Consider the following 25,807-nt stretch of genomic DNA (forward strand, 5'->3'; position numbering starts at 1 on the left):
GCTAGGAAAAAATATAATAACAACACTTAAAAATAATTTTCGCGAAGCCGAGGGATGAAATGATTCCCCTTCTAATCAACTTTTTATTTCAATATATTTTTCTTGACACAAAATAGTTTTTGAACACAACTGCATATTTAAAAATCTTGCAAATAATAATTAGTAGGGCTGGCATCATGATAAACGCGAACTGTCGCATATTGCCCCGCTGTCTCAATTTGCCCCGAGTTACCCTACATTTTCCTTTAACTTTACATTTTAGGCAACGAAAATTAATTGTACTTAATTATACATTTCAGATCTCATAATTTTTAAGTCACTTAGACGTTTTAAAATGAAGCTAATGATCTTTCTATGTTGTCAACATTAATGAATTTGAAACCTGTTTTATGCTTCCTGAATTTGAAAAAAACTTTGAAACAACAATAGTATGAAAAGACTTTTAAAACTCAAGTGAAGTAACTTGAAATTAGCTCTTAAATTAATTCGATTTAAACAAAAGTCACTCTAACATAGTTTTTAGCAAAAATAATCCCCCATCATTCCCAAAAAAAAAGCAGTACCGATAACTTATTTTAAATCAGCTTACAAACTTCGTAAAAATTGATTTATATATCATTGAAAGTACATGCATCAGTTGACAGGTTCGGATCTTTTTTTACAAATACATACATGGACTGACAAGTAAAAAGTTCTCTCAGCAAAATGTATTTACAGCAAATGAATAGTTTTGGTTTTTAAAAATCATATATGCATATAAACAACCTTTTATTTAGCCTGCTGGCTTGAATATTAAAAATAAAAATTATAAGAACATTGATTATTAAAGTTCATAAAAATAATTAAGTCATAAACGAACCAACTAAAAAATCTTAAGTAGAGTTACCAGAGTATTCTTTTTGCGTACGAGTGCTATTTCAAAAGAAAAAAATTAAAAATATTTAAAGTAAAACGCGGCGACAAAAGTAAAAACTACGAAATAAATAAATTTTATTTAATTTTATTTTTTTTAGATATTAAGGTACTTCAAAAAAAATGTCGCTTATTTGGCTAGAGCCGGTGTCGCGTGACAAATGTTTCCCCATATTTTCTATAAATTGCCATACCATCTTTTCTATAAATTGCCAACTGAAATGCCAAGACAGCTGGATAAACACCGCAGTCCGATGCATTCGGTTGTAGTGCCTTCGAATTAACAAGTCTAACATGAGAAGTTGTTAGACTTGTTAATCCTAAATGTTAAAGCTCAAATGAGAAGTTATCTCATTTGAGCTTTAACATAGTTTGAAACTGACATTATTTTTTTTTTTATTGATGCGTTTGATTCAATTGAAACTTTGTTTTTTATGTAAGTTAATTTAGCATTTAAAGAGATATTTTTATTAAGATTTAGTATTTAATTAGATCATTCTTTAATATTTTATTGCGCAATCATTTCAATTTGTATATTTAAGAAAATATTTAGGGGGAACTAATGCAACGGAGGAAATTTTATTTCGCAGATGGAGAAAAAAATTATAGAAGAGGGGAATATTATTTCGAAATAAACTTTCCCCCCGGAAAGTATATTTCGGCCGGGGGAAGTTTTATAATGGGGAATATTTATTTCGTGACACCGGCAGCGAACCTGTAACTTTTTGGTTCTGAGCCAAAACACTTAACATTGCGCAACGACTGCTATAAAAGTACTTGACAAATAGGAGCACCATTTTTTAAAATTTAAACATTAGCGTGTTCTCCTTTGTAAAAAGAGGACTCTAAAAGCCCTTGTGTAAAACACTGTATATACTATATAAAATAAAATCTTGAAAAAATTTGTAATGAAAATTTAAGAGCGTATGCAAAGTTATTGAAAATTGATTTTTTCTAAATTTGTTAATCCTTTTAAAGCTTTCTCCGAAAAGGATGAATCTTAAAGTTTAAGATAATATATAACGAGTTTTATTCACTAATAAAATTTTTCTCTTTGTTGCCATAAAAACTAAACAGAATGAAGTATAATAAATCAATTTACATTGCAAAAAAATTAATGAACTTTATGAAATAAATGAAAAAAAAATAATAATAATAAACTTTATTAAATTGATAAAAGGATTTTTTAAACATATAGGTAGTGTAATTTAGTTTTTAAAATATTCGTGTATTTAACTAATTATAATGTTTCATTTAGTTGCTAATTTTTTTTTTTATATTAAAAAAAATATATATATTGTTGATACAATTAGTACTAACTGCTAACTCGGTAAACTTCAGTTTTACTGGAATTGTGTCATCAGAAGTGCCAGAAACATTGAAGCTTCCTTATTGACCGTTTTATCACTTATTGTAGTATTGTTAGAGCTGCTGCATGCGCATAGGAGATATGAGAAATGCGTTGTTTGGACATACTACTCTTATCTCATATCTTCTAAAAAAAAATTTGAAACAACGCTTCCATTTTACTTTATGAAAAAAATAGTCGTATAAATAAAAGTTGTTGTAAACCATTTCAGTCACAATTGGTTTACTGTATCCAGTAATTTTTTTTTTCAATAAATGTTGATAAGGATCTATAGGCTGATAGATATATTTTAAAAGCAAGAAAGAATAAAAGAATATAAAAATAAAATTTAAAAAAATCATTCAGGAATACATTTTTAAAGAGCATTTTAAAACATTGTTTGCTCTTTCTTTGCATTCCATCATTAAACAGCTTTTACTCAATTTTGAAAGGTATCTTTAGAAATTACATTTTCTGAATTCTAACCAGCAATAAGTTTTTCATATTAAATTTATGAATGTTACATAATTCCTTTATATCAATCAAAAAAGTGTTTTACTGAAACATAATTAAGCAGGGAATTATTGATTTCAAAAGTTATTTTATTGTTTAAACCGCGGATAAATAGTAAAGAACACCAGTAAAGTTTCCATATATTAAAACTTTATTGGTTTTGAACAAACATTGTCTTGATTTTTATAGTTTCGAGTAGCATTTCAGTGTATATGTTATACAGGTGGGATGAGAGAACCGATCCTTGTCTAACTCCTTGCTTAAGAGCTAATTTGGACCCTAGGTATGATACAGTTCCACTGTTTTTATGGTATTAAGAAGATATTGTGCTGACTATTTGGAACAAAGCCTTGACTATATTCACGTAATTTTTTGCATTTAATCTGCCAGTTTTTTAAATCTAATCTGGAGTTATTCTACATATATATATATATACAATGCTGCTAAAAAATTTAGCACACATAAGATTTAAGTTTCATTTTTCTTCTTTTAATTGAATTTTTAGGCGGTAAACTTCTTATGCCATTTCAGTTTTTTTTTTTTACAGTTAATTAAAACATACCTTATAAAGAAAAAAAAAAGAAAAAAAAATTACGTTAATTTAACCATCTATTTTTAACTTAAACAGAGACCGCTAATTAAAGCGGTGTAAAAAAGCTGCTCATAAGTTTAGCACACTTGCACTTCTATTGTCTTTTAACTGCCGCTCTTTACTTTTTGACGTCAAATTTTTACTAAAAAGTAAATTTAACTATCCATTTTTACATTTTAACTGAACAAAAGCTTCTAAGATATACATAGTATGTATTATCTCATTTGAAATAAACTTGGTATTTTTCGCTTAAATTTTGTCCATAATTTGACCAATAAGATGGGAAAAAAATCAATTAGCTCTGAAATAAAACAGCGTATTGTAGGACTACACCTTGGTGGTTTCAACAGTTCTGAAATTGCTCGAACTCTAAAGTCTGCATCTCGTTCATGTGTACTCAGAACAATTCAAAAATTTGAAAAAACTGGCACTACTGCAGACAAAAACCGATCTGGACGACCAAGAATAACAAGTATCACCGATGATAATAGTATCTATAGAATTGCAAGAAAAAACCCTAAATACTCAGCCAAAGAGATTGCACAAGAAGTAAATTTGGCTCTAAAAAATCATATCTCAAGATAAACTGTAAATAGAAGATTGATTAATTGAAAACTTTGTTGCTACGTTGCTGCTAAAAAACCAACCAATGTTTAAACCAATTGATCGGTTAAAACGTATCAAATTTTGTTGAGCTATATTAAAAATGACTAACTATGAACTAAAAAGAATAATATTTAGTGACGAATCAAACTTTACAGTTATTAACCGAAAGAACAGAGTGATTATCCAAAGACACTATAATGAGATGTTTCGTAGTCGCTTCATTGTGCCGCGACTACAAGGTGGTGGAGGTTCTGTAGGCATATGGGGTTGCATCACTTATGACGGCCCAGGTCTCTGCTGCTTATACGATGGTCGTATGGATTGACATAAATATAAAGAAACACTTGAAAATCATTTAATCCCGACTAGAGACATCTTTTTTAGCAATGAGTCGGAGTGGCAGTTTCAACAAGACAACGCTCCTTGTCACTAGGCGAAAACGATGACTATTTGGTTTCAAGAAAACAACATTAAGGTACTTCAGTAGCCAGCTAGATCACCTGACCAAAATCCAATCGAAAATATACGGACTGTACTGGACCGCAAACTCACTAAAGCTCCCGTAACATCAGCTGAACATCTTAGGGAAAGTTTGAAAGAGTCGTTCGACAGCTTATCAACTGATTATTGCCGAAAACTTTTTGATTTAATTAAAAGAAGACGTGAACTATGCATAAAGAACAAAGGTGGACATATCCCTTATTGATCTTGCTATTAAAGCAAACTTAAATCCAGGTGTGCTAAACTTATGAGCAGCTTTTTTTTAATTTTTTTTTTATATACTAACTTTGATTAAAGATATTTAGTGGCAGACATGTGTTTTTTTTAGTTGTTTTTCTCTTAATGTAATTAAAAAAGTCAAATAAATGTTTCGTTTTTTAAAAAACCCTAAATTTCTTATTTTTTACTTTTATTTCATTTTTAAAGAAAAAAACGCAACATAAATCTAATGTGTGCTAAATTTTTGAGCAGTATTGTATATATATATATATATATATATATATATATATATATATATATATATATATATATATATATATATATATATATATATATATATATATATATACATATATATATATATATATATATATATATATATATATATATATATATATATATTCATGATTTTTTAATTACCTAATGTAGTTGATGCAACTTCCTGGCTGCAAAATACTTCAGTTATTACATAATTAATTATAACAATTCCCAACTTCCTGTGAAATAATTTTTCTATAATTTAAATTTTTTGATGTTAAGACATTCAGATGAACCTACTGATGGAGAAACATGCTGTTGAAGTCAATTACAAATTAAATAAGTGTTTTTACTAATTTAACATAAAAGCCAGAAAAGAGTTTTGTCATAAATTTTATGCATGGACAAATAAGAAACGGGACACAGTTTTGTGGACAGATGAATCTAAATTTAATATCTTTGGATCAGATGGTAAGCAGTTTTTCCGCAGACTACCAAATAAAAATACCTACATTACACTAAAAAAACACTTAAATTTGGTGCTGGATGCATTATGGTGTGGGAATGTTTCTCGTCATCTGGTATTGGTTTAATAACAGACACTATGACAGCTAATATTTATACTAAAATACTTAAAAAAATAATGCTTCCTTATGCTGAGGATAATATGCCGCGGCTCAAGATATTTCAACAAGATAACGATCCAAAACATACAGCTTCTATCACAAAGAGATGGTTCCAAAAAAATGGTATAAGACAATTGGACTGGCCAGCATAATCGCTAGATTTAAATCCATTAGAAAATTTATGGAAAATTGTAAAGGATGAGGTTACAAAACAAAAGCCTCGGAACATAAGGGATCTGTGGGAGGCTGTGAAAACATCATGGTACGCTATTCCACTATCAATATGCCATAAATTGGTCAACAGCATGGCCAAAAGACTAATCGAAATTAAAAAAATAAAGGACATGCAACAAATATTAGGCAATTTCTGTGAATATTATATTTAGTGATTGATAAACCTTTTTAGAAAAAAAGAAAAGTTTGTTTTTGTTCTTAATTGTTTTTAATTTTTTTTGTTAAATACTTGTTTTATTAACATTGAATTTTCTTGATTTTTTTACATATACGATCAAATTAACAATTTCTGTATTTATTATTTTTTTCCAGTAAATTTCCGTCTACTTTAAACAAAATTGTTAGTAACGTGAGGAAAATTGAAAAAAACTTCGTAATTTTTAAAAAAATATGATTTTTAACAATAAAGTTTATAAAAACATAAAAATAAATATCAGTTAACATCAATTGCTGTGAATAAAAAGCATTTTTCTAAATGTTTAGTCTATTTTTTTTTTTTCACCACTATATATACATATTCACACTATATATATATATATATATATATATATATATATATATATATATATATATATATATATATATATATATATATATACATATATATATATATATATATATATATATATATATATATATATATATATATATATATATATATATATATATATATATATATATATATATATATATATATATATATATATATATATGTATATATACATATATATATATATATAGATATATATAGTATAGATATATATATATATATATATATATATATATATATATATATATATATATATATATATATATACATATTCACACTATATATATATATATATATATATATATATATATATATATATATACATATTCACACTATATATATATATATATATATATATATATATATATATATATATATATATATATATATATATATATATATATATATATATATATATATAGATATATATATATATATAGATATATATAGTATATATATATATATATATATATATATATATATATATATATATATATATATATATATATATATATATATATGTATATACACAGTATCGGACAAAACGAGTGCAACCAAATAATGCTAATTTAGTTTCTTTATATAAAAGTGATGCATTTTTTCAATTTAGAGAAATAACTATGTAACTGTTTAGAGACAAAGTTTTTCAAGTTTCTTCAAGAAAATTAATAAACTAATCAAAAGTATTAAAAAAAGTTGATTTCCTTCTGGACAAAACAAGTGCAACTCGACAAAATGTTGACCAAGCTGTATTTCGCTATTAATATTTCGTGGCGAATTCTTTGTTGTCGATCACAGCCTTGCATCTTCGAGGCATAGATTCGATCAGGTGATCAATAAAACTTTGTGGAATTGCTGCCCAGGCTTTTTGGATTTGTTCAGTTGATCCTTATTACGAACACCTTCACAATTAATTCTGCGGTTGACGATCTCACACAGGTTCTCGATAGGGTTGAGATCCAGCGATTAAGGCGGCCAATCCATCACCGATAGGTTGTCTTGAAACCACTGCTTGACTACTTTTGCAGTGTGTTTCGGATCGTTGTCTTGCTGAAAAACCCATTTTATTGGCATATTCCATTCAGCATGAGGGAACATAACATCTTTCAGGATACTTTTATACATGAAACGGTCCATTATTCCATCGTTTCGATGTATTGGACCTAGACCGTTAGCAGAAAAACACCCCCAGACCATTATATTGCCTCCACCATGCTTCACGGTCTTATGGCAGTAACGTAAATCGAGGCGTTTTCCGGCCGGTTGACGTACACGGCAAATGCCATCGCTCCCAATGATGTTGAACTTCGATTCATCACTGAACAGGACAGTTCGCCAGATATCGACTGATGATATCCAGAGATCCTTCTTGACGGATCTGACGATCATAGAATCCTCTCTAGAAGTGGTGGAACGCGGTCTTCCACCTTTGTTATCTGCTGCCAACTTCCCCGTAGAACGATATTTGGAACATAGTCTTGATACGGTCCATTTTTTCACGCGATATTTATCACAAATACTTTTTTGTGACATTCCACTTACGTAATCGTCAATAATATTCTTTCTCAGTTTCAATCCAAGACTGTCGGAAGCCATTTTCGCACTTGAAGTCATAAAAATAATAAAAATAAATAATCACGCTTCTCAAGGCTTACCATCTTACATTTACCTTGTGATGATACAATAATGCTCTGTGGAACACAACGTCTTGGTTGGATGTGGACTGTATTGATGTAATGAAACACTTGTTGTATTTCACTTCTTGTATTGATGTTCTTCGATAAAACACTTTGATAAAACTCACTTCGATAAACTGTCTTGATAAAACTGACTGATTGACTTGATATACTAACTGAATTACATGTCGATTTACATGTCTCTTATATAGTAAAATGAACCTGTGTGAACCTGTTCTGGAAGATTCTAGATGCTTCTTTTCGATGCTTCTGGAAGCTTCTGGATGCGTCTGGATGCTTCTGAATGTTTCTCAATATTTCTGAATGCTACTGGATGCTTCCAGATGCTTCTTCTGGAAACTTCTGGAAGCTTCTGCATGCTTCTGGAAACTTCTGGAAACTTCTGGATACTTCCTTTAATTATTAAAAAACTGTTTGCTGTGGTAGTATAGTTCGTTTTGTTTTTAAGACATGTAAAATTAACACTTTTTAGCATTGTTCGATAATGGTTGCAAATGTTTTGTCCAATACTGTATATATATATATATATATATACATATATATATATATATATATATATATATATATATATATTATATATATATATATATATATATATATATGAAAATTATGTATGTAATTTTCATATATATATATTTATATATGAAAATTATGTAATCAAAAGAAGCTTAATTTTCACGAACACTTTTTTGAAGAAAAAATTAAGACAGCTATTACTTCTCAGGAAAAAAAAAAACATCTCACATCGAAAAGCAAAATTATAATTTCGACTATCTTAAAATAAAAAGTAAACTAAGAGAGATGAAGAATAGATCTCGCAGAAACAATTTAAGGGTTGACGGGTTAAAAGAAAACGAATTTGAAACGTGGATTGACAGCGAATTAAAAGTCAGTAAAGTTTTTGAAGAGCATTTGGGGTTAACAAATATTAGGTTGAAAGAGATCATAGAACTGGTCAGAGAGATTTAAGCAAACCAAGAACAATTGTATTAAAACTGTTAGATTATAAAGATGAAGTTGAAATTCTAAAAAAAACATCTCAATTAAAAGGTAAAAATATTTATATTAATGAAGATTTTTGTGCCGAAACTGTCACAATTAGGAAAGCTCTAAGCTCTCGGGATCAGATGAAAGTTGAACGAGCGGCTGGATAATATGCATTTATTTCTTACGATAAGTTGATCATTCGGGATTGGGCTGCGAACAAAAGTAAAATATTATTTTCGTAGCATATTTATACATGCTACAATCTTATTTTACTTTCTATATAATACTTTGTTTAATTAATTGTTTTAAATTTTACTTATAAAAATGAAGGTCAAAATTTCATTTAATTTTAATGATGAGAATGGTAGTAATGATAACTATTTTAATGGAAAAAATTTAGAAAGCGAGTATTATTCAATTTCTGAATCTACTCAATATCTCTGTCAGAACAAAAATAACTTTTCTATATTAAATGTAAACATGCGAAGTATTAACAAAAAGTTCAAAAATCTTAAACTCTTATTGCATCAACTAAACCACGAATTTCAAATAATTTGTATCACGGAAACTTGGCTTAAAACTAACGGAAGAAATTCAAACTTTGAATTAAGTAATTACGTATCAGTTCACCAACCGCGTTTTAACTACGCTAGTGGTGGTGTTTATATTTTTGTCCTTAAATCAATTAACTTTATTTTACGTAATGATCTTAATATTAATGAAACAGATTGTGAGTCGTTGCGCATAGAAATTATAAACAAACCACCAAAAATATTGTAATAATTCTATTTATAGACAACCATTTGGTACTTTAAGAAAATTTAAAACTTATTTAAGCAGTTTTTTAACCAAAACTAGTTTAACACGGAAACATGTTTACTTAGCTGGTGGTTTTAACTTAAATTTCCTTAATACCAACAATAAATAAGTAAACAAGAATAACTAAGACTACATCGTCATTACTTGATAATATAGTTACTAAGAATTTTCAAAACTGTCGTTTAGGAACGGGCATAATTAAATCTGATTTAACAAATCACTTTCTAATATTCTTAATTACTGATAACATTACCCAAAATAATCTCCCCTCGAACTCTACAGTTTTAACGCAACAGATCAATGAAAACTCCTATAATTAAATATATAATTAAACAAATAATTGGTAAAAATAAATGTGTAAAAAATAATCTCCCCCCAAAGCTTTTAATTGACGGGGAAATGATTTATGATAAGAAAAAATAGCTGAAAAACTAAACTCATTTTTCTTGAAGTAGGGCCGAACTTAGCGTGTAAAATTCCGCCAAGTACCATAAAGTTTGAATCTTATATTAAACCGTGTAATACTTTTATGGAAGAATCTAATTGAAATCTAAGCGAGATAAGGAATGCTTTTTATAGTCTTAAAAGTAATTAAAGTGCGGGCATTGACAAAATTAGTGTAAATATTGTTAAGTCAGCTTTTGATATCATTGAACCGTCATTATTTCATATTTTTGACCTTTCATTAAAACTAGGTGTTGTGCCAAAAAAACTTAAAGTTGCCGTAATCACTCCGATTTTTAAATTTGGTGACAAAACTAATATTTCAAACCTCTTTTTGTCTAACCTTGCTTCTCAAAATTATTGGAACAAATTATGTACAACAGAATTTATAACTATTTGATGTTAAACAGATTGCTATACAGTAAACAATTTGGGTTTAAAAAAGATAATTCAACTAACCATGCGGTAATCGAACTGATTAATCATATATCAGATGCATTCAATAATGACTATTTTACCTTAGGAGTTTTTATTGATCTGTCAAAAGTCTTTGATGGAAAGTAGTTATTTTTGATTATTATTACACAATTATTAATATAATATTGTTATAAATAATAATGACTATTTTACCTTAGGAGTTTTTATTGATCTGTCAAAAGTCTTTGACACTGTTAACCATAAGGTACTTATAAAAAAACTGGAACTCTATTGAGTAAAAAGTAAAAACTAACTTTGGTTTGAAGATTACCTGGCGAACAGATCACAATGTATTATTTATAAAAAAATTGAAAAAGAAAAACACATTAAATGTGGTGTGCCCCAAGGTTCAATCTTAGGACCATTATTATTTTTATTGTATATAAATGATTTATTATAAGCATCAAATATTTTAAATGTTGTATTGTTTGCAGACGACTCCAATCTTTTTTATTTCAGCAAAAACATAAAAGTTCTCTTTAATATATTTAATGAAGAACTATTAAAAATAAAACGAGTGGTTTACAAGTAATAGGCTTTCGTTAAATGTAGAAAAAACTAAATTTATTTTATTCTCCAAACCTAGTAAAGGTGATGATGTTCCTCTAAAATTACCTAATCTTTTAATCAATAAAACATTTATTAAAAAGGAAACAATCGTTAATTTTTTAGGAGTAATGCTAGATGAAAATTTGTCATGGAAACCTCATATAAAATACTTAGAAAATAAAATCTTAATAAATATTTCCATATTATATAAAACTAAACCATATCTTTACATAGCTTCCTTAAAAAAAATATACTTTTCATTTTTCATAGTTGTTTCTCTTACTGTAATATTGTATGGGGTAGTAGTAATTATGGTAAACTAAAAAAACTTTATAGTAAGCAAAAACACACATGCAGGATTGTATTTGGTGCTCACAAAACTTTTCATTGCGAACCTCTTTTAAGGAAGTTTGTTGCCCTAAGTATCTATAAACTTAATATACACCAAGTTCTACAATTCATGTTTAAAATAAAACATGGGCTTTCTCCTATTGTATCTCAGTCTTACTTTAGTGAAATCTCGCACAAGTATCCTACTAAATTTTCAATTAACATTTTTATTGTACCAAAAACTAATTTAAAACTAAGTTCTTACTAAATCCCATACCGTGGACCGTTTCTATGGAAACACTTTTCAAAATTTATTACAAAAAAAAATTATATTCAAAACATCTCTTCGGAACAATTCAGGAAAGATTCTAAGAGTCTCTTATTACAAAATGACTTTGATTTAAATATCTTTTTTAAAATAAATACATAAATAATATAAATTATTTAAAAAATTGGTTATTGACACTACTTCTCTTTTGTTGCAGTTTTATTTTTATTTAATTTTTTTGTTAAGAAAATTTAATATTTTTATATTGCTGTTAATCTTTGATATATTGCGTTATATTTTAACACTAACATTTATATTATATTAATATTTATATTGTAACTAACGTGTGTAAAATTCGTATTATGTACTAAGTTACTTTTCATTTTTGTATATAAACTGACGATTTTTTCAATGTAAATGGGACTCGATGATAAGTTTATGTCTTCTGTTTGCTCCAGCTCTCTTATAGTACAAACTATTTAAGCAATTTAAGTACAAACAATTTAAGTACAAATTATTTAAGCAATTCATAAAATGCATTATAAAATTGATATAAATTTTAAAACACCATAAAACTCACCAGATTCGTGTAAAAAAACACCAAATAAAATGCAATAACCGATAAAAACCAAATTGAAACGGATGAGTTTCTTTTATCTCCGAGCAGATGAATAAAATAAGGTATTCATTAAATTTATTAAATACTGGAATAACGTTCATACCGCGGTAATCGTTTGGATTGGTCATTGATTTTTTACAAGGTTTAACTAGATTTTCAAATTTCCGTAAAATTTCCGGTAATTTTCCGGAAATTTGAAAATTTTCTGAAACTGATTTTTCCTGTTATTTGCTAAGCATATTGATATTTATTGTTTTAGCAAGCTTTGTTTAAGATTTAACATAATTTGTATCCTCCCATCCCTAACGGGGATGGGGCATTTGTCAATATCTACTATATTGGCCAACAAGTTGCTGAAAACTCTAAAATTGTATATAAAAAGATTTGATTGACTATTTAAAGTATTTTACAATTTTTTCTTGATTTAAAGACGTTATTGAAAGGCAAAAAGCAAAGAAAATTTTTTTGCTAAATTTGAACTATTTAAAAATATAGTTAGCAATAAAAATGAAGAATTAATAATTTCGAGGTCGTAACTTCCACCGCTATGTTGAAATAAGTGCTTTTAAAACTTGAGTGTCACCACCACCACGCTAGGGCACTTTTGACTTTATAAATCAATAAATTAAAAAAAGGAAGGAGGGGGTGAATCCGTTAAAAGAACCAACTGGTTTCTTAAAATAAAAAAAATAAAGGCTTTTAAAAACTAAACTTCAACCGACTGAATTGTGTCTATTATCCGACTAGCCAACTAAGTTCGTCAAAAAACCGACTATAACTTAAAAATCACCTTCTTTGTGGGGTAGAACACCCCCTCCCTCACACACTCTCAACTTAAAATCGTTTTTGTATGCAATCTTTACACATAAAAAGTTTTTGTTTCTTTAAAACACTCTACAAAAATAATACACAATAAACTTGTTAATCTAAATAAGATTTTATTCTTCGTATTTTGTGAACATTTTACATCGGAGTTGAGAGAAGTAAAAGCCAGAAATATGTTATACACAAGCTCAAACTCGGAAAAAATCTACTTTTTGTTGTTTCACAAAAGTAATGTAAATAAAAGTAGCATATAACAACTTGAGCGCTTTGTTGCTTTTTTAAAAAAATGTGCGATTCTTAAATTGACTATAAAAATTTGATCAAAAGATACACATTTTTCGCTTGTGGGTCTTTATTATTTTATATTTTTTGCTGAAGCATTTAAAGAATATCCAAATAATGCGTTAGTGCGTCACATTGGGTATGCTTTAAATATTCTGCAGAGATATTAAAATGATAAATGCATTTATTTGATTTTAGGCATGAAATAACTGTTTTAATATTTTCATCAGTAATTCTTATCTTATCAGGACTTTTACAAGACGGAATTGACAATTAGTACATCTATGAGGTTTTTTTTAAGTGTTTAATTGTTTTTCAAAAATAGTAGCGAATTCGGCGGTGATAGATTCTTTATCTTTTTTATTGTTTATAATAAAAGTAAGTTATACAATTAAAAATATTTCAGTAATTTTTTGGCTTAAAGTTCCTTTTTCATATTCTTTAGTTGCTGATTCGACTATCTTGGTCATATCAGCTTTAAGATACTTGCTCCAGAGTATTATTTTTAACTGCCTCTTTAACGTGTTCCATGCTTCTTTTTTTTTCCAATAAATGATTTTGTAGTTAATGGGATGTGCAAATTAACTGCCTTGTTACACTAGTCGATAAGGATTGAGCAGTTATCATTCATCAAAGAGTCTTTGAATATGTTGTTCCAGTCGTATGCTAGTATTCGTATTGAAATTTTATTTCTAGTTTTATAGTCTGCTCTACACCAGAAGTTTTATTTTTCGAGTTGTTTTCATTTGTATAGTTCATTGTGAATGATCCAATTATAAAACAGTGAGATTAGCCCACAGGTGTGTGGCCTAACAAGTCACCCTTTTCTAGTTTTTCAATTCTACTGGATGTGTGCTACTTGGATCCTCGTTTCTAGAGTTACAATAAGTTTTGAAGGTTATTACTAAGGTTATTTGAGTGAGGTGAAATTTAGTATAACATTTCTGAAATTTCAAATTAGTTTGTCGTTCCTCTTCTACTTAGGTTGTGGTAGCTCTTCCGCCACTAATGTTAAGTACATCCTAGATTGTATGTAGATTGTATGACTGAAATTATCATCATATCAAATTATCTGAAAAATCTTCATAGACTGACATTACTGAACAGCCTAAAGATATTAAATTGTTTTTGGCTACTTTTATTGAACAGTTTTATTTTTAATAATTTTAAAAACTGGAAAACTGAGTTTATTTTTTAGCTATTTTTAGATGCTCTGAAAAAGATACTTTTGTAATGAATGCACTGAAGATTTTTTAATAGATTTTAAATAGTTTTAAACGTATTTGTCAATAGTGGCTTTTACAATTGGAAAAAAGCTAAACAAACTATTTTCGGCCACGAAAACAGCAAGGAACATATTCAATGTATGAGAAAGTGGATAGAATTCATAAAACAAAATACTCATGTCGATGAATATACGGTAAACCAGATTAAAAGGGAATTTAATTATTGGTCTGCAATCTTAAATAGAATAGTAGCGGTTATTCGCTTTTTAGCCGGAAGAGGTTTAGCATTTCGAGGCCATAATGAAGTTATAGGATCATCAAATAACGGAAATTACTTAGGCATGTTAGAACTGTTGACTCAATTTTATCCAGTTTTAAAGTAACACATTGACACTTTTGCAAATAAAGGCAAAGGTAATGTAAACTATTTGTCTAAAACTATTTGTGAAGAGCTAATTGATATTATGCCTCAAAGCGGTTTAACGCACATTATTACCGAAATAAAAAAAGCAAAATACTGGGGCATTATCGTAGATTCGACTCCTGATATTTCTCACGTGGATCAACTTTCTGTGATATTTCGTTATTATCTAAATGGCCACGTGTATAAACGATTTTTTTGTTTTCTACAAATTTAAAGCCACGACGGTAAATCTTTGATTACTGACATTTTAGATCTACTGGAAAGATATGATATTGATATAACCAATTGTCGAGGACAGGCATACGATAATGCAAGCAATATGTCTGGTAAATATTCTGGATTACAAGCACGTTTAAAAGAGCGGAGTGAATTAGCTTTTTATATCCCCTGCGCTGGACATTCTTTAAATTTAGTAGGACAGTGCAGTGTCAGTGAGTGCATCAATTCTATCAACTATTTTGGCGTTCTCCAGAGTTTGTATTCATTTTTTGTAGCTTCAACACATAGATGGGATTTGTTGAAAGGAAATTATGCTACACTCAAGCGCCTATCAGATGCACGATGGTCATGTAGGTCAGATGCTTCAAAAAGTTTAGTAGAAAATTTTGATGGGATTCATGCAGCGCCATGTCATATAGCTGAGGGTACAGAAGAAAAATCTGATACTCGTCATGAAGCTTTGTGTTTATTAAATAAGATCACTAAGCTAGAGTTTGCATTCATGGCTGTACTTTGCCATCACATACTTAAGAGGTTTAATGCAGTTAGCAAATTTCTTCAAAAAGTTGAATTAGATTTGCATACAGCAGGCAGTATGTTACTTTCACTAATTGACTTTGCCAAAAAAAATTAAGAAACGACTTTACGAGATTTGAGAATGAATCAAAAAAACTTAGCTCGTTTATTAAAAAAGACTATTCGGATAAGAACAAAAGAAAGGTAATTAAAAAATTGAGCAATGGAGAAAACCAAGTTGATTCTTTAGGCGTATTCGACAAGTTTCGAGTGAATACATTTTTTGTCATTATTGACAAACTTGTGACACAATTAACTATAAGAAGTAATGGTTACAACCACGTAAATATGTTATTTGGATTTCTATCGAAGCTGTTAACTATTAGTACCATGGAATTGCAAGTTAGCGCGAAAAAAATTGTAGAAGTGTTCTCAAATGATTTAGAAGATAGTTTCATATTTGAAATAGAACAATTTGTAACATTATTAAAGTTGCCTCTGGGTTTTTTTTCGCATAAAAAAGATAAATCTGAGACTGAAAACACATTGATTCCTCTGCATGTTTTAAATTGGATTGTTACAAACCAATATTATTGATGTATTTCCAAATGTTTATATAGCATATCGCTTGTTTCTAACTATTCCCATAACATATTGCGAGGCTGAGAGATCATTCTCTACTCTTAAAAGAGTTAAGAACATGCACCGATCAACAATGGTCCATAGTCGTTTAAGTAATATTGCAAGATTAGCTATTGAGTCGAACTTATTAGAAACTTTGGATTTCAGCGATGTGATTGCAGAGTTTGCGGGAAAGAAAAGCTAAAAAAAGTCACTCAACTTAATTCAATAAAATAAATATAAAATTTGTAAATAAATAAATACCAGTGATAGCGTTTTCAAGAAAGTCTTTGTTTTACTAATTTTTGTCGTTGTTAGTGGAACGGGGCCTCCTACTTTTAAATAGTCCCCCGAAAAGTCTTAATCTGCCACTGGCCAACCTTTATTAAATCTGGTAGTGAGTTTGTATTTTTGTCATGTTTTCTAATCACCTCTCTCATATCTTGTTAGAAACGCTTAGAGTTATGTTTTTACTTTTGAGTAAAAAAATAACTCTAAGCAAGTTTGAGTAGTTACTTTTAAATAAAAATTAGTAGTTACTTTTAAATTAAAACATTGAGAAATGATTGGAAACTTTAATTTTTTATTATTTCCCTTATTTCTCCTTAGCAAATTATTAAGGTGTTACCCTAAGAAATATAAAAAAGTTTCATCAGATAGTAAAACTTCATTTTTAAAACATAAATACATTATTACAGCTTTTTTGTGTAATACTTTCTTATTTTAAAAGATAGGCCTCGTTTACCCAACTAAAAAGTAAAAATAAGCAAATTTTTGAAAAATAAATACTCAAAATTTACAACTCATTTTAACATGAAATTTGGAAAATATTATAAACATAATCCAAAAATTAATTTAAGAGAAAAAAATGGGAAAAAATATTATTTTAGAAATGTGCATAAAAAGCTAACAAGCTCTAACAAATTAGGCGAGTCAAACAATATTTATATGATAAAATTTCAAGAACTAAAATGCATTGAACAAAAACTTTCAGTCAAATAGATTTCATTACTTTGAAGAACGAAATGTTAAAACTTCAGTTCTTTTCAATATTTATTTAAAAAGTAATCGTTTCGCAAATCTTTTACAAATGTTTTGTTTATATATCGGTTGCTAAGGCGATGTTACGTGAAAAAAATATTGATTTGGTAGACATAATTCCAAATTATTAACGCTTAATATTAAAATGTTAAATTAAAAGTTTTTTTATTCTGTGAACAAATGAATAAGCCAAATTTATTAATTTTTTTTAGCCAAATTTAAGTAATTTGTTTTCTTATTTTATTTTATTTTTTAGTAAACAATTTTTTTTTAATTATATTTTTAGTAAACAAATGAAATGTTTCAATTTTTAGTTTTTTTTCAGTTTTCAGTAAGTTGCTTGTAGCAACAGTTTATAACGATATTTTTTGAACGCTTGCTGATAAACTATTTTGTTAAAATCTAATTGTTTTAATCAAAAACACACTATTGATTACATAAATATTTCGTAATCTTCATAATAAATTATTTACAAAACTTTTTAGTTAAGATATGATGGGAGCAGGCAGAAGAGAAAAGTCATATCATAAAGCCCCAATATATACTACAAAAATATACATTATAAAAAAAGACTCTTAAAAAAACCCCAGCAAAAACTACTCTTCTACGCTTAACTAACCTTAACACTTTAACTAATTACACCTTAAAACCTTAACTAAGTACTTTGTTTTTAAACTAATGGGTAAAGATCTGGGAGATTTAGGTTTAAGTTATTTTTAAAATTTGCTTGAAAACACCAGATGTCAGTAAAAAAAACAAATTAAATAAGTGTTCCGTTTTTTTTTCACTTCACTTCTTTTTCACTTTTTTTTTTTTTTTCCAAGAAAAAAAGATAATAAAAGTCTGTAAAAAACTTTTTTAGGAAATTTTTCTGAAAATTGTAGTTTTTCGTTTTTGCAATCAATTGTTTTCAAATACTCGTTGTTTTTTTCACTATAGCACTGGTAAATAAATATCTATTCGTTCAACAGCTTCAGCTCTATACATTTTAACTAGAAGATTTTGCAATTTTATGGAAATTTTACAAGGATTGCCTTATTTGTGTCCTCTTTTCCCTTCAACAAGTTTTTAAATGGTATTTGTTTTTTAGCTTTTTTATTTAAGTTTTTTTTCTTTAAGTTTTATTTAAGTTTTTCCTTTAAACCTAAGATTAGTTTTAACACTTCTGTCTTCAACTCAGACATTTTGCTTTTTTTAATTAGCTCTTTTGTTTTTTAAATTTATATCTTATTTTTCTTATTTTAATAATTAAAAAAGAAGTTTCTTCTTTTTCTTTATACTTTTATTTTAGTTCCAGTTTGAACTGTTTATTTTCTTTTTTAAAAACGTTAAATCGATTTCAAAATTTTGAAATCTTCCATGGAAAATTGTAATGAAGTTAATTTTTTGCATCTCTAATAATGAGTTGTAATAAAATTTTTGACCTTTACTTTAATTTGTTTTTAAAAGTGTAAATGTGTAATTTTTGACCATTATTTCTGCTTAGAGCAAAGATTTGATTGCAAAGATCGTTAGATAATTGAAATTTGTGAAATATTTTTTTTGAGAAAGTCTAAGTTTGTTGCGGTTTATAATTGAAATTAACTGCCGGTATAGTTGTATAATAATATTAATACAATAATATTATTTAATAATATTAATACAGTCTAAAATTATGTCTATGTTAAAAGTTAAAGGAATACAGTCTAAAATTATGTCACTCTATGTTAAAAGTTAAAGGAGTTTATACAAAAATTTAAAATGCTTAAGTTGCGCAAACTTTATTTAAATGATGCAATAATTAAAAAGTAAGCAAGTATACTTGTATTTGTCGATGAAAAATTATCCCGGCTTCCCCATATAAATTATATAGAGTCAAAAGTTACTAAAACTATTGGTGTAATGTATCGAGTTTGATCATACATACTGAAGATGTAAAGCCTCAAATTGATATATTTTGATCTAATCAACTGTTTCATCAACAATGCAAATGTGTGATGGGCAAGGACGCAAAAAAAAACTTCAAAAAGTTTATAGGCTCCAAAAACGTACTTGCCGTATCATATACTTTAAATATAAACAAGAACATATAAAACCTCTAATGAAAAATATGAAAATGATGTATGCATTTGAAATAAATATCTATCAACAGTTAGTTTTTAAGTAAAGATACTATAACAACTTCAAGCAAACTTCAACATTAAGTTTTAAATAAATCTAAATGAAAAGTTTAATCTAAGATCAAATTGAAATAAAAACTATAAATTGCTTCGGAAATGTAATAAACTCTCAGAATTTTGTATATCTTATCGGGACCTAAATTATGGAATTACTGTCTAAGCCTTTCTAGCGTTAACCCTAACCGTCAAACTTAGCAGAAACAATGCAGAAACGTGTTCAAAAAAATTATTTAATTTATAAATTAAAAAATTAAAAAAAGAATTTTTAAATTAAAAAATTAAAAAAGTTTTTTAATTAACTTTTGGATTTAATTTAAAGTTAAAATTCACGTTTCAAATTTACATTTTGGTTTTTAAAAAAAAAAGCATCAAAAAAAGGAAAAATATTTCTTTCTTAATTGTTTGTTAGATTTTCATTTTTTATTGATCGTCGTTTTCATTGTTCGTCAGTTGTTTCAACGTTAATAACGACATCGGTAAAACGATTGTGCAAAATGAATTTTTCTCGTCCAATTAGTCGAATAAAAATTAATTTTAAAATAATAAATGTTAAAATAGAACCGCAAAAAGAAACACACATAATGTAAAATACTACTGATTCGGGCAAAAACGAACCCATAGTACACGCTAAAGACCAAAACGGGATATTTGCTGTTTTAAGAAAAGTATATTTCTGCTGATATTTATTCAGGTTTTTGTTACCAACGGCCCAGGTGTGTAAAAATTTGTCTTTTGTATAATATCCATATAACATGATCATTAAGTTAAAAAAACTGGAAAAGAATATTACCATGGAAGACATCAGAATGCTTTTCTGAGCATTGGTATTCCCATCACTAGCAAAAGAAATTACCATGTTTCCTGCAAGTGGTGTCAAACATGCAAACGCAAGTGAAAATTTTTGGAAATAAATCACAATGACATTTGAAGTTTTAAACAAATGAAGAACACCATGGTTTGAGTACCAAAGCATAGACACAACGGCAAATATTCCAAAATAAATGTAGAACTCTTTTCTCATATGGATTAGTTCGTAGGATAACCCGTGCTTTTTTACGTTTTCATATGTCGGGAATTCTTCGACAGTAATGTCAAGAATTAAGATACAAGCAATAATTGCAAAAGCAGCATCACTCATGGCGGTAATTCGTTCGTTTGATATGTTTCCTTTAGTCAAGTGAAAAAAAAACTGAGATTTTTCCATTTTTGTATGTGATATTGTATGCCGTTTAACATAAAAATAAAGTTTCCTAAGTGACGGCATTAGCACCAGCATTGAAATAAACACCCATGCTAATGCGTGACTAAGCAAAATTGAAAAGCTTCCCAAAATAATAAATAATATATTTACTAAATTATTTAAAAATAGTACGTTTCGAAATCGGCGTTGCTCGGGTTTTGTCCAAGTATGTAACTCGAAGTGTAAAACGCTGGGTTGTTCCATAGCATACCAGACAATTAAAAAATCTGTTAATTCAAGTATTGCAAGCAGTGAACAACTTAACCAAACCGAAATCTGTTCTCCAGGATAGTGCCCTTCCAATGACAAAGAAAAAGGCAGAAGAGAAGTGATAAACATTGAAAACATTGTCATGAAAAGCAGCATGTCGTCAACTCTTTTAATAAACAAAGAACGTATATTGATAGATTCCCATATTGTTAACACAACTAAGTATCCAAGAAAAAACATGACAAACTCCATTCTATTTACATATACATATTCTGCTAAGGAAGAACCCGGTGTCATCTTCTTAAAATTTCTCAATGGTATTACCAAAAATGTAGCACAGGTTGCCATTAAAGCATCGGCGTAGCCAAGCATTCGTTGAGGCGAAACTAAATCGCCACGATGAAGAGATTCTGGCATAATTTCATTCATATGAAAATCATAATGCTCATCGAGATGTTTCAACTTCTCTCTGCTATCCATAGATAGCAATGAAGCTGTTCGTTTTTTTCTTACAGTGTCTATGCTGAATTCTTTATCAACACTTAAATTTATATTAGGCTCGGAAGCAGAACGATTTAACGTATGTACAGATAACGAGCTGCTAGTTGCTTCTTTAATAGACGTAATGCTGTTAACGTTTTCGTTTTTTACTCCAATTTCCATATTTGAACTTTCAAATGTAATTTTTAGAACCACTTTTTTTATCTTTTATAAATTTTCTTCATAAATACATATTTTTAAATATATTCTATATACCATCTATGCATCTTTCATACACCTTTGATCTTCTACAAAACAGTTAGCATAACACAATTATAAATTAATCTAATTATATATTAGTGTAGTTAAATATTATAATATAACTGTATGATATTTAAATTAGCTAATCATTGTCAATTTTTTATCTAACTTTAAATTCAATGATTAATATATCTACAAATAAAAAAATGATGTTCTAGTATTTAAACATCTTTGCAAACACGTTATCAAATGTTATAAAATTTGTTGCACTACATTATCAAATCAAACAATTTTGTATAAAATGTCAACATGTAGTCTTTTATCTTATTGCGGCCTTTCCAAAGTTAAAAAGCGCAGAAATAAATGCATTATTACACTAGAGTAAAATAATCTTTATTGAGGCCGTCGTTAGAGAAGCGATAATGAATTGAGGCCGTCGTTAGAGAAGTGATAATGAATTGAGGCCGTCGTTAGAGAGGCGATAATAAATGAAAGATCTTTCGACAATTTTTAATTAACTTCCAAATTGCATTTATTAAAGAATATTTTAAAAACTGATTGCATTTTTATTTGAAATTTATTCAGCTTTTTAAAATATTCAAATCTATCCCAAAATTCAATATGTTGCCCATTAAAATTTTTGGGGAAAGGAGAAGGGGTGGTTAGGAAATAAAAATAAAAACATTTTCCTAAAAAGATACTTATATAAAAATATAAAACATAAAACTATTAATAAGTAGGTGGAATGTTGGGTGTAACATAAAAAATGTTATTACTACAGCTACAAATACACTTTAGCGGAAGTAGTAATTATAAACTTACTGTACAACATACACACAACAGTTAAACTGGGGTTTTATAATTTACAAGACTTGTGGTGGCGGTTGTGTGTTGTACAATATGAATATATTTGGTGCGTGTATTATATTACAATACACGAACGTTTTATACAAAGTTTAGGAAAAAATATGATTATCACTGATTATCATCATAATTAGCAATTAATTATTATGATTATCATCGTAATTAACACTATAGTTAACTTTTATACTTTTAACTTTTTTAACTTTTATAATGTTGAATTAATAATAGGATCCATAAAGCTAGAATTTCATAAACGAAATACGTAGTTAATGCTGAAAAAATTAATTTTTTAGGTAATACATTTTGCACATTATATTTTCAAGATTCCAAATACTTTTCATTTACTTTATATGAAGAGAAATATATATATATATATATATATATATATATATATATATATATATATATATATATATATATATATATATATATATATATATATATATATACAGGAGATTCTACGAATAAAATGAGAAATTTTTTAAAAGAAATTTTCGCTGGATTATTGTGACCAGCGTCTTCAGCTTAAAAGTTTTTTTGTTTTTTTTTACCGCACGTTTGAACTTCTTATTTCTCTGAAAAATGATTTACGAACACGGTTCTTTAAACAAACTAATACAGTTAAATTCATTGAAAATGAACTCGTGAAAATACTTGAAACGAACGATTATAAAACCCGTAAAAATAATCACTGAAAAAGCACGAGAAAATGTGTTCGTGAAATCAAGAGACAGATTAATCAAAAAATTTAAACTTCTTCAAGATTAACGCGATAAGCGAACATCCCATGTTCGCTTATCAACATGTTTTAAATTTATGCAACGCAGAAATTCCAAAACAGCAAAAAAGTCTCCATAACCTTGGACCAAAATTTGTACCAACAATAAAATCTCTTCCGTATTTTGACATCATCTCAATAACCGAGTCATCAGCTCTAAAACTTGAATACAACAAAAAAGATGAAGCCGCGCAAACGCTGAGGAGAGAAGTTTTAAGAGAATTAAAACTAAACAAAAATAATAAAAATGATAACCTGACTCGTGAACAAAGGAAAGCACTTACACAATTAAAAAAAGATAACAATATTGATATATACCCATTTGATAAAGGAATGGGCTTTGTAACAATCCCTCATGATAAAGTAATAAAAAAGATTCAAGAACAAAATGGGCTAACTAAAGTTAGTTAGCCCATTTTCCGAAATTCAGGTATCATTGGACGTTATAAACTTATACCCGTCAATTCCTCTTAAAGAAGCGACTGAAGTACTCATAAATTTATTGGAGGTGAGCGATAATTTAAAAAAAGCGACAAAATTAAATATAAAAGAAGTAAAAATTCTTATAGAACTTTGTTTATACCAACCATACTTTTTATGGAACAATGAAGTACATGAACTTGAAAATTCAGGTCCGATAGGTCTTTCGTTTATGGTAGTTTTAGCTGAATCTTTTCTTCAACATCTTGTGAAAAGAGCACTTAATACAGCGCTGAAAAATAACGCACTTATTGATTTAAAGTCATTTTATAGATACGTAGATGACAATCATGCTAGAGTCCCTAACATTGCCCAGGCTGATCAATTTAAGACAATACTTAATCAACAGCATCCAAAAATATAATATACTATCGAATTTGAAAATGACAAAAAAACACTAAATTTTCTAGACATATGCATAATAAATAACAAAAATGGTAAATATGAATTTAAAATACACAGAAAAAATACAATTACTAACATTCAAGTTAAGGCAACTTCAAATTACGACCTACAAATTTTAAATGGAATATTCAAGGGTTTCGTACATAGAGCATTTAATGTATGCAGTCAGAAACATATAGAAAATGAACTGAAACTCCTTATTCAAGTATTTGTCGAAAATGGCTACAAATAGTCCAATCTCATAAAAATCATAAATGAAATAAAATGAAAGAACGAAACATGACTCTGAGTAATGTTTTAAATAAATCGAGTTATATATATATATATATATATATATATATATATATATATATATATATATATATATATATATATATATATATATATATATATATATATATATATATATATATATATATATATGTTCATATTCTTAAAACTTGCTATTGGTTCTCACTAGCAGCTCGGTTAAATTTTTTTAAAATTTTATTGGATTTAGGAATAGCACAAGACCCTTGAACACTTACTGGGTCCCTAATACTGTGAAAAAAAAAGTTTTTCAAAAGTATGTCATGTTGGGTCTCAAAAGAAGCAAAATTATATAAAAATTTCAAAAATAATAATCATTTTAATTAAAAAATTATTACTTTGAGTTTATTGCAGAAAAAATACCTTTTTATAACGAAAATGTAATAAGTGTACTTTTTTGATAATAATTCCCAAAAAAATCTTAAATAATATATATATTTATATATATATATATATATATATATATATATATATTATATATATATATATATATATATATATATATTAGATTAAAATTTATTAGAATAGTGATACATGTTCTAAATAGTGATACATCTAACAACAGTGATAATCTAAATATTCTAGAATAGTGATACATGTTCTAAAGGACACGCATATCCATAAAATATGAAGGACTCTGACAACGTACCCTACTATCGCATAATACATGTGCTAGATAATTTAAAAAAAATATGTATATTACTATTCTATATAATACCACAGTTATAAAAATTTTTTTTAGTATCGAGTTTACACTTTAGTTTGCGTAATTTGACTTTGTGACCTCGAGTGTAAATACAGTTGTTTAGTAAATATAGTTGTTCTATATATATATGTATATATATAATTATATATATATATATATATATATATATATATATATATATATATATATATATATATATATATATATATATA

At 27.6% G+C, this 25,807-nt stretch overlaps 1 protein-coding gene and 1 long non-coding RNA gene across 2 annotated transcripts in view; one reads left to right on the forward strand and one right to left on the reverse strand.

Annotated features, from left to right (window-relative positions):
• Nucleotides 1–19,119, forward strand: part of LOC136091445 (uncharacterized) — a 33,160-nt gene extending 14,041 nt beyond the window's left edge. Inside the window, exon 4 of the long non-coding RNA XR_010643985.1 lies at nt 18,643–19,119. This is a non-coding gene — a long non-coding RNA (uncharacterized LOC136091445). The remainder of the gene's footprint in view (nt 1–18,642) is intronic.
• Nucleotides 19,120–20,298: 1,179 nt separating this feature from the next.
• On the reverse strand, nt 20,299–21,975 carry LOC136091728 (endosomal/lysosomal proton channel TMEM175-like). Its single transcript, XM_065819435.1, has one exon. It carries the CDS (start codon nt 21,973–21,975, stop codon nt 20,299–20,301), a length of 1,677 nt encoding a protein of 558 aa, XP_065675507.1.
• Between the last annotated feature and the right edge of the window lie 3,832 nt (nt 21,976–25,807).

The sequence above is a fragment of the Hydra vulgaris genome, chromosome 15 (assembly GCF_038396675.1).
Source record: "Hydra vulgaris chromosome 15, alternate assembly HydraT2T_AEP".
Taxonomy (NCBI): Eukaryota; Metazoa; Cnidaria; class Hydrozoa; order Anthoathecata; family Hydridae; genus Hydra; species Hydra vulgaris.

What these genes read in the sequence shown, in the direction of transcription:
- LOC136091728 (XM_065819435.1), bottom strand. Translation starts at nt 21,975, where the DNA reads ATGGAAATTGGAGTAAAAAACGAAAACGTTAACAGCATTACGTCTATT.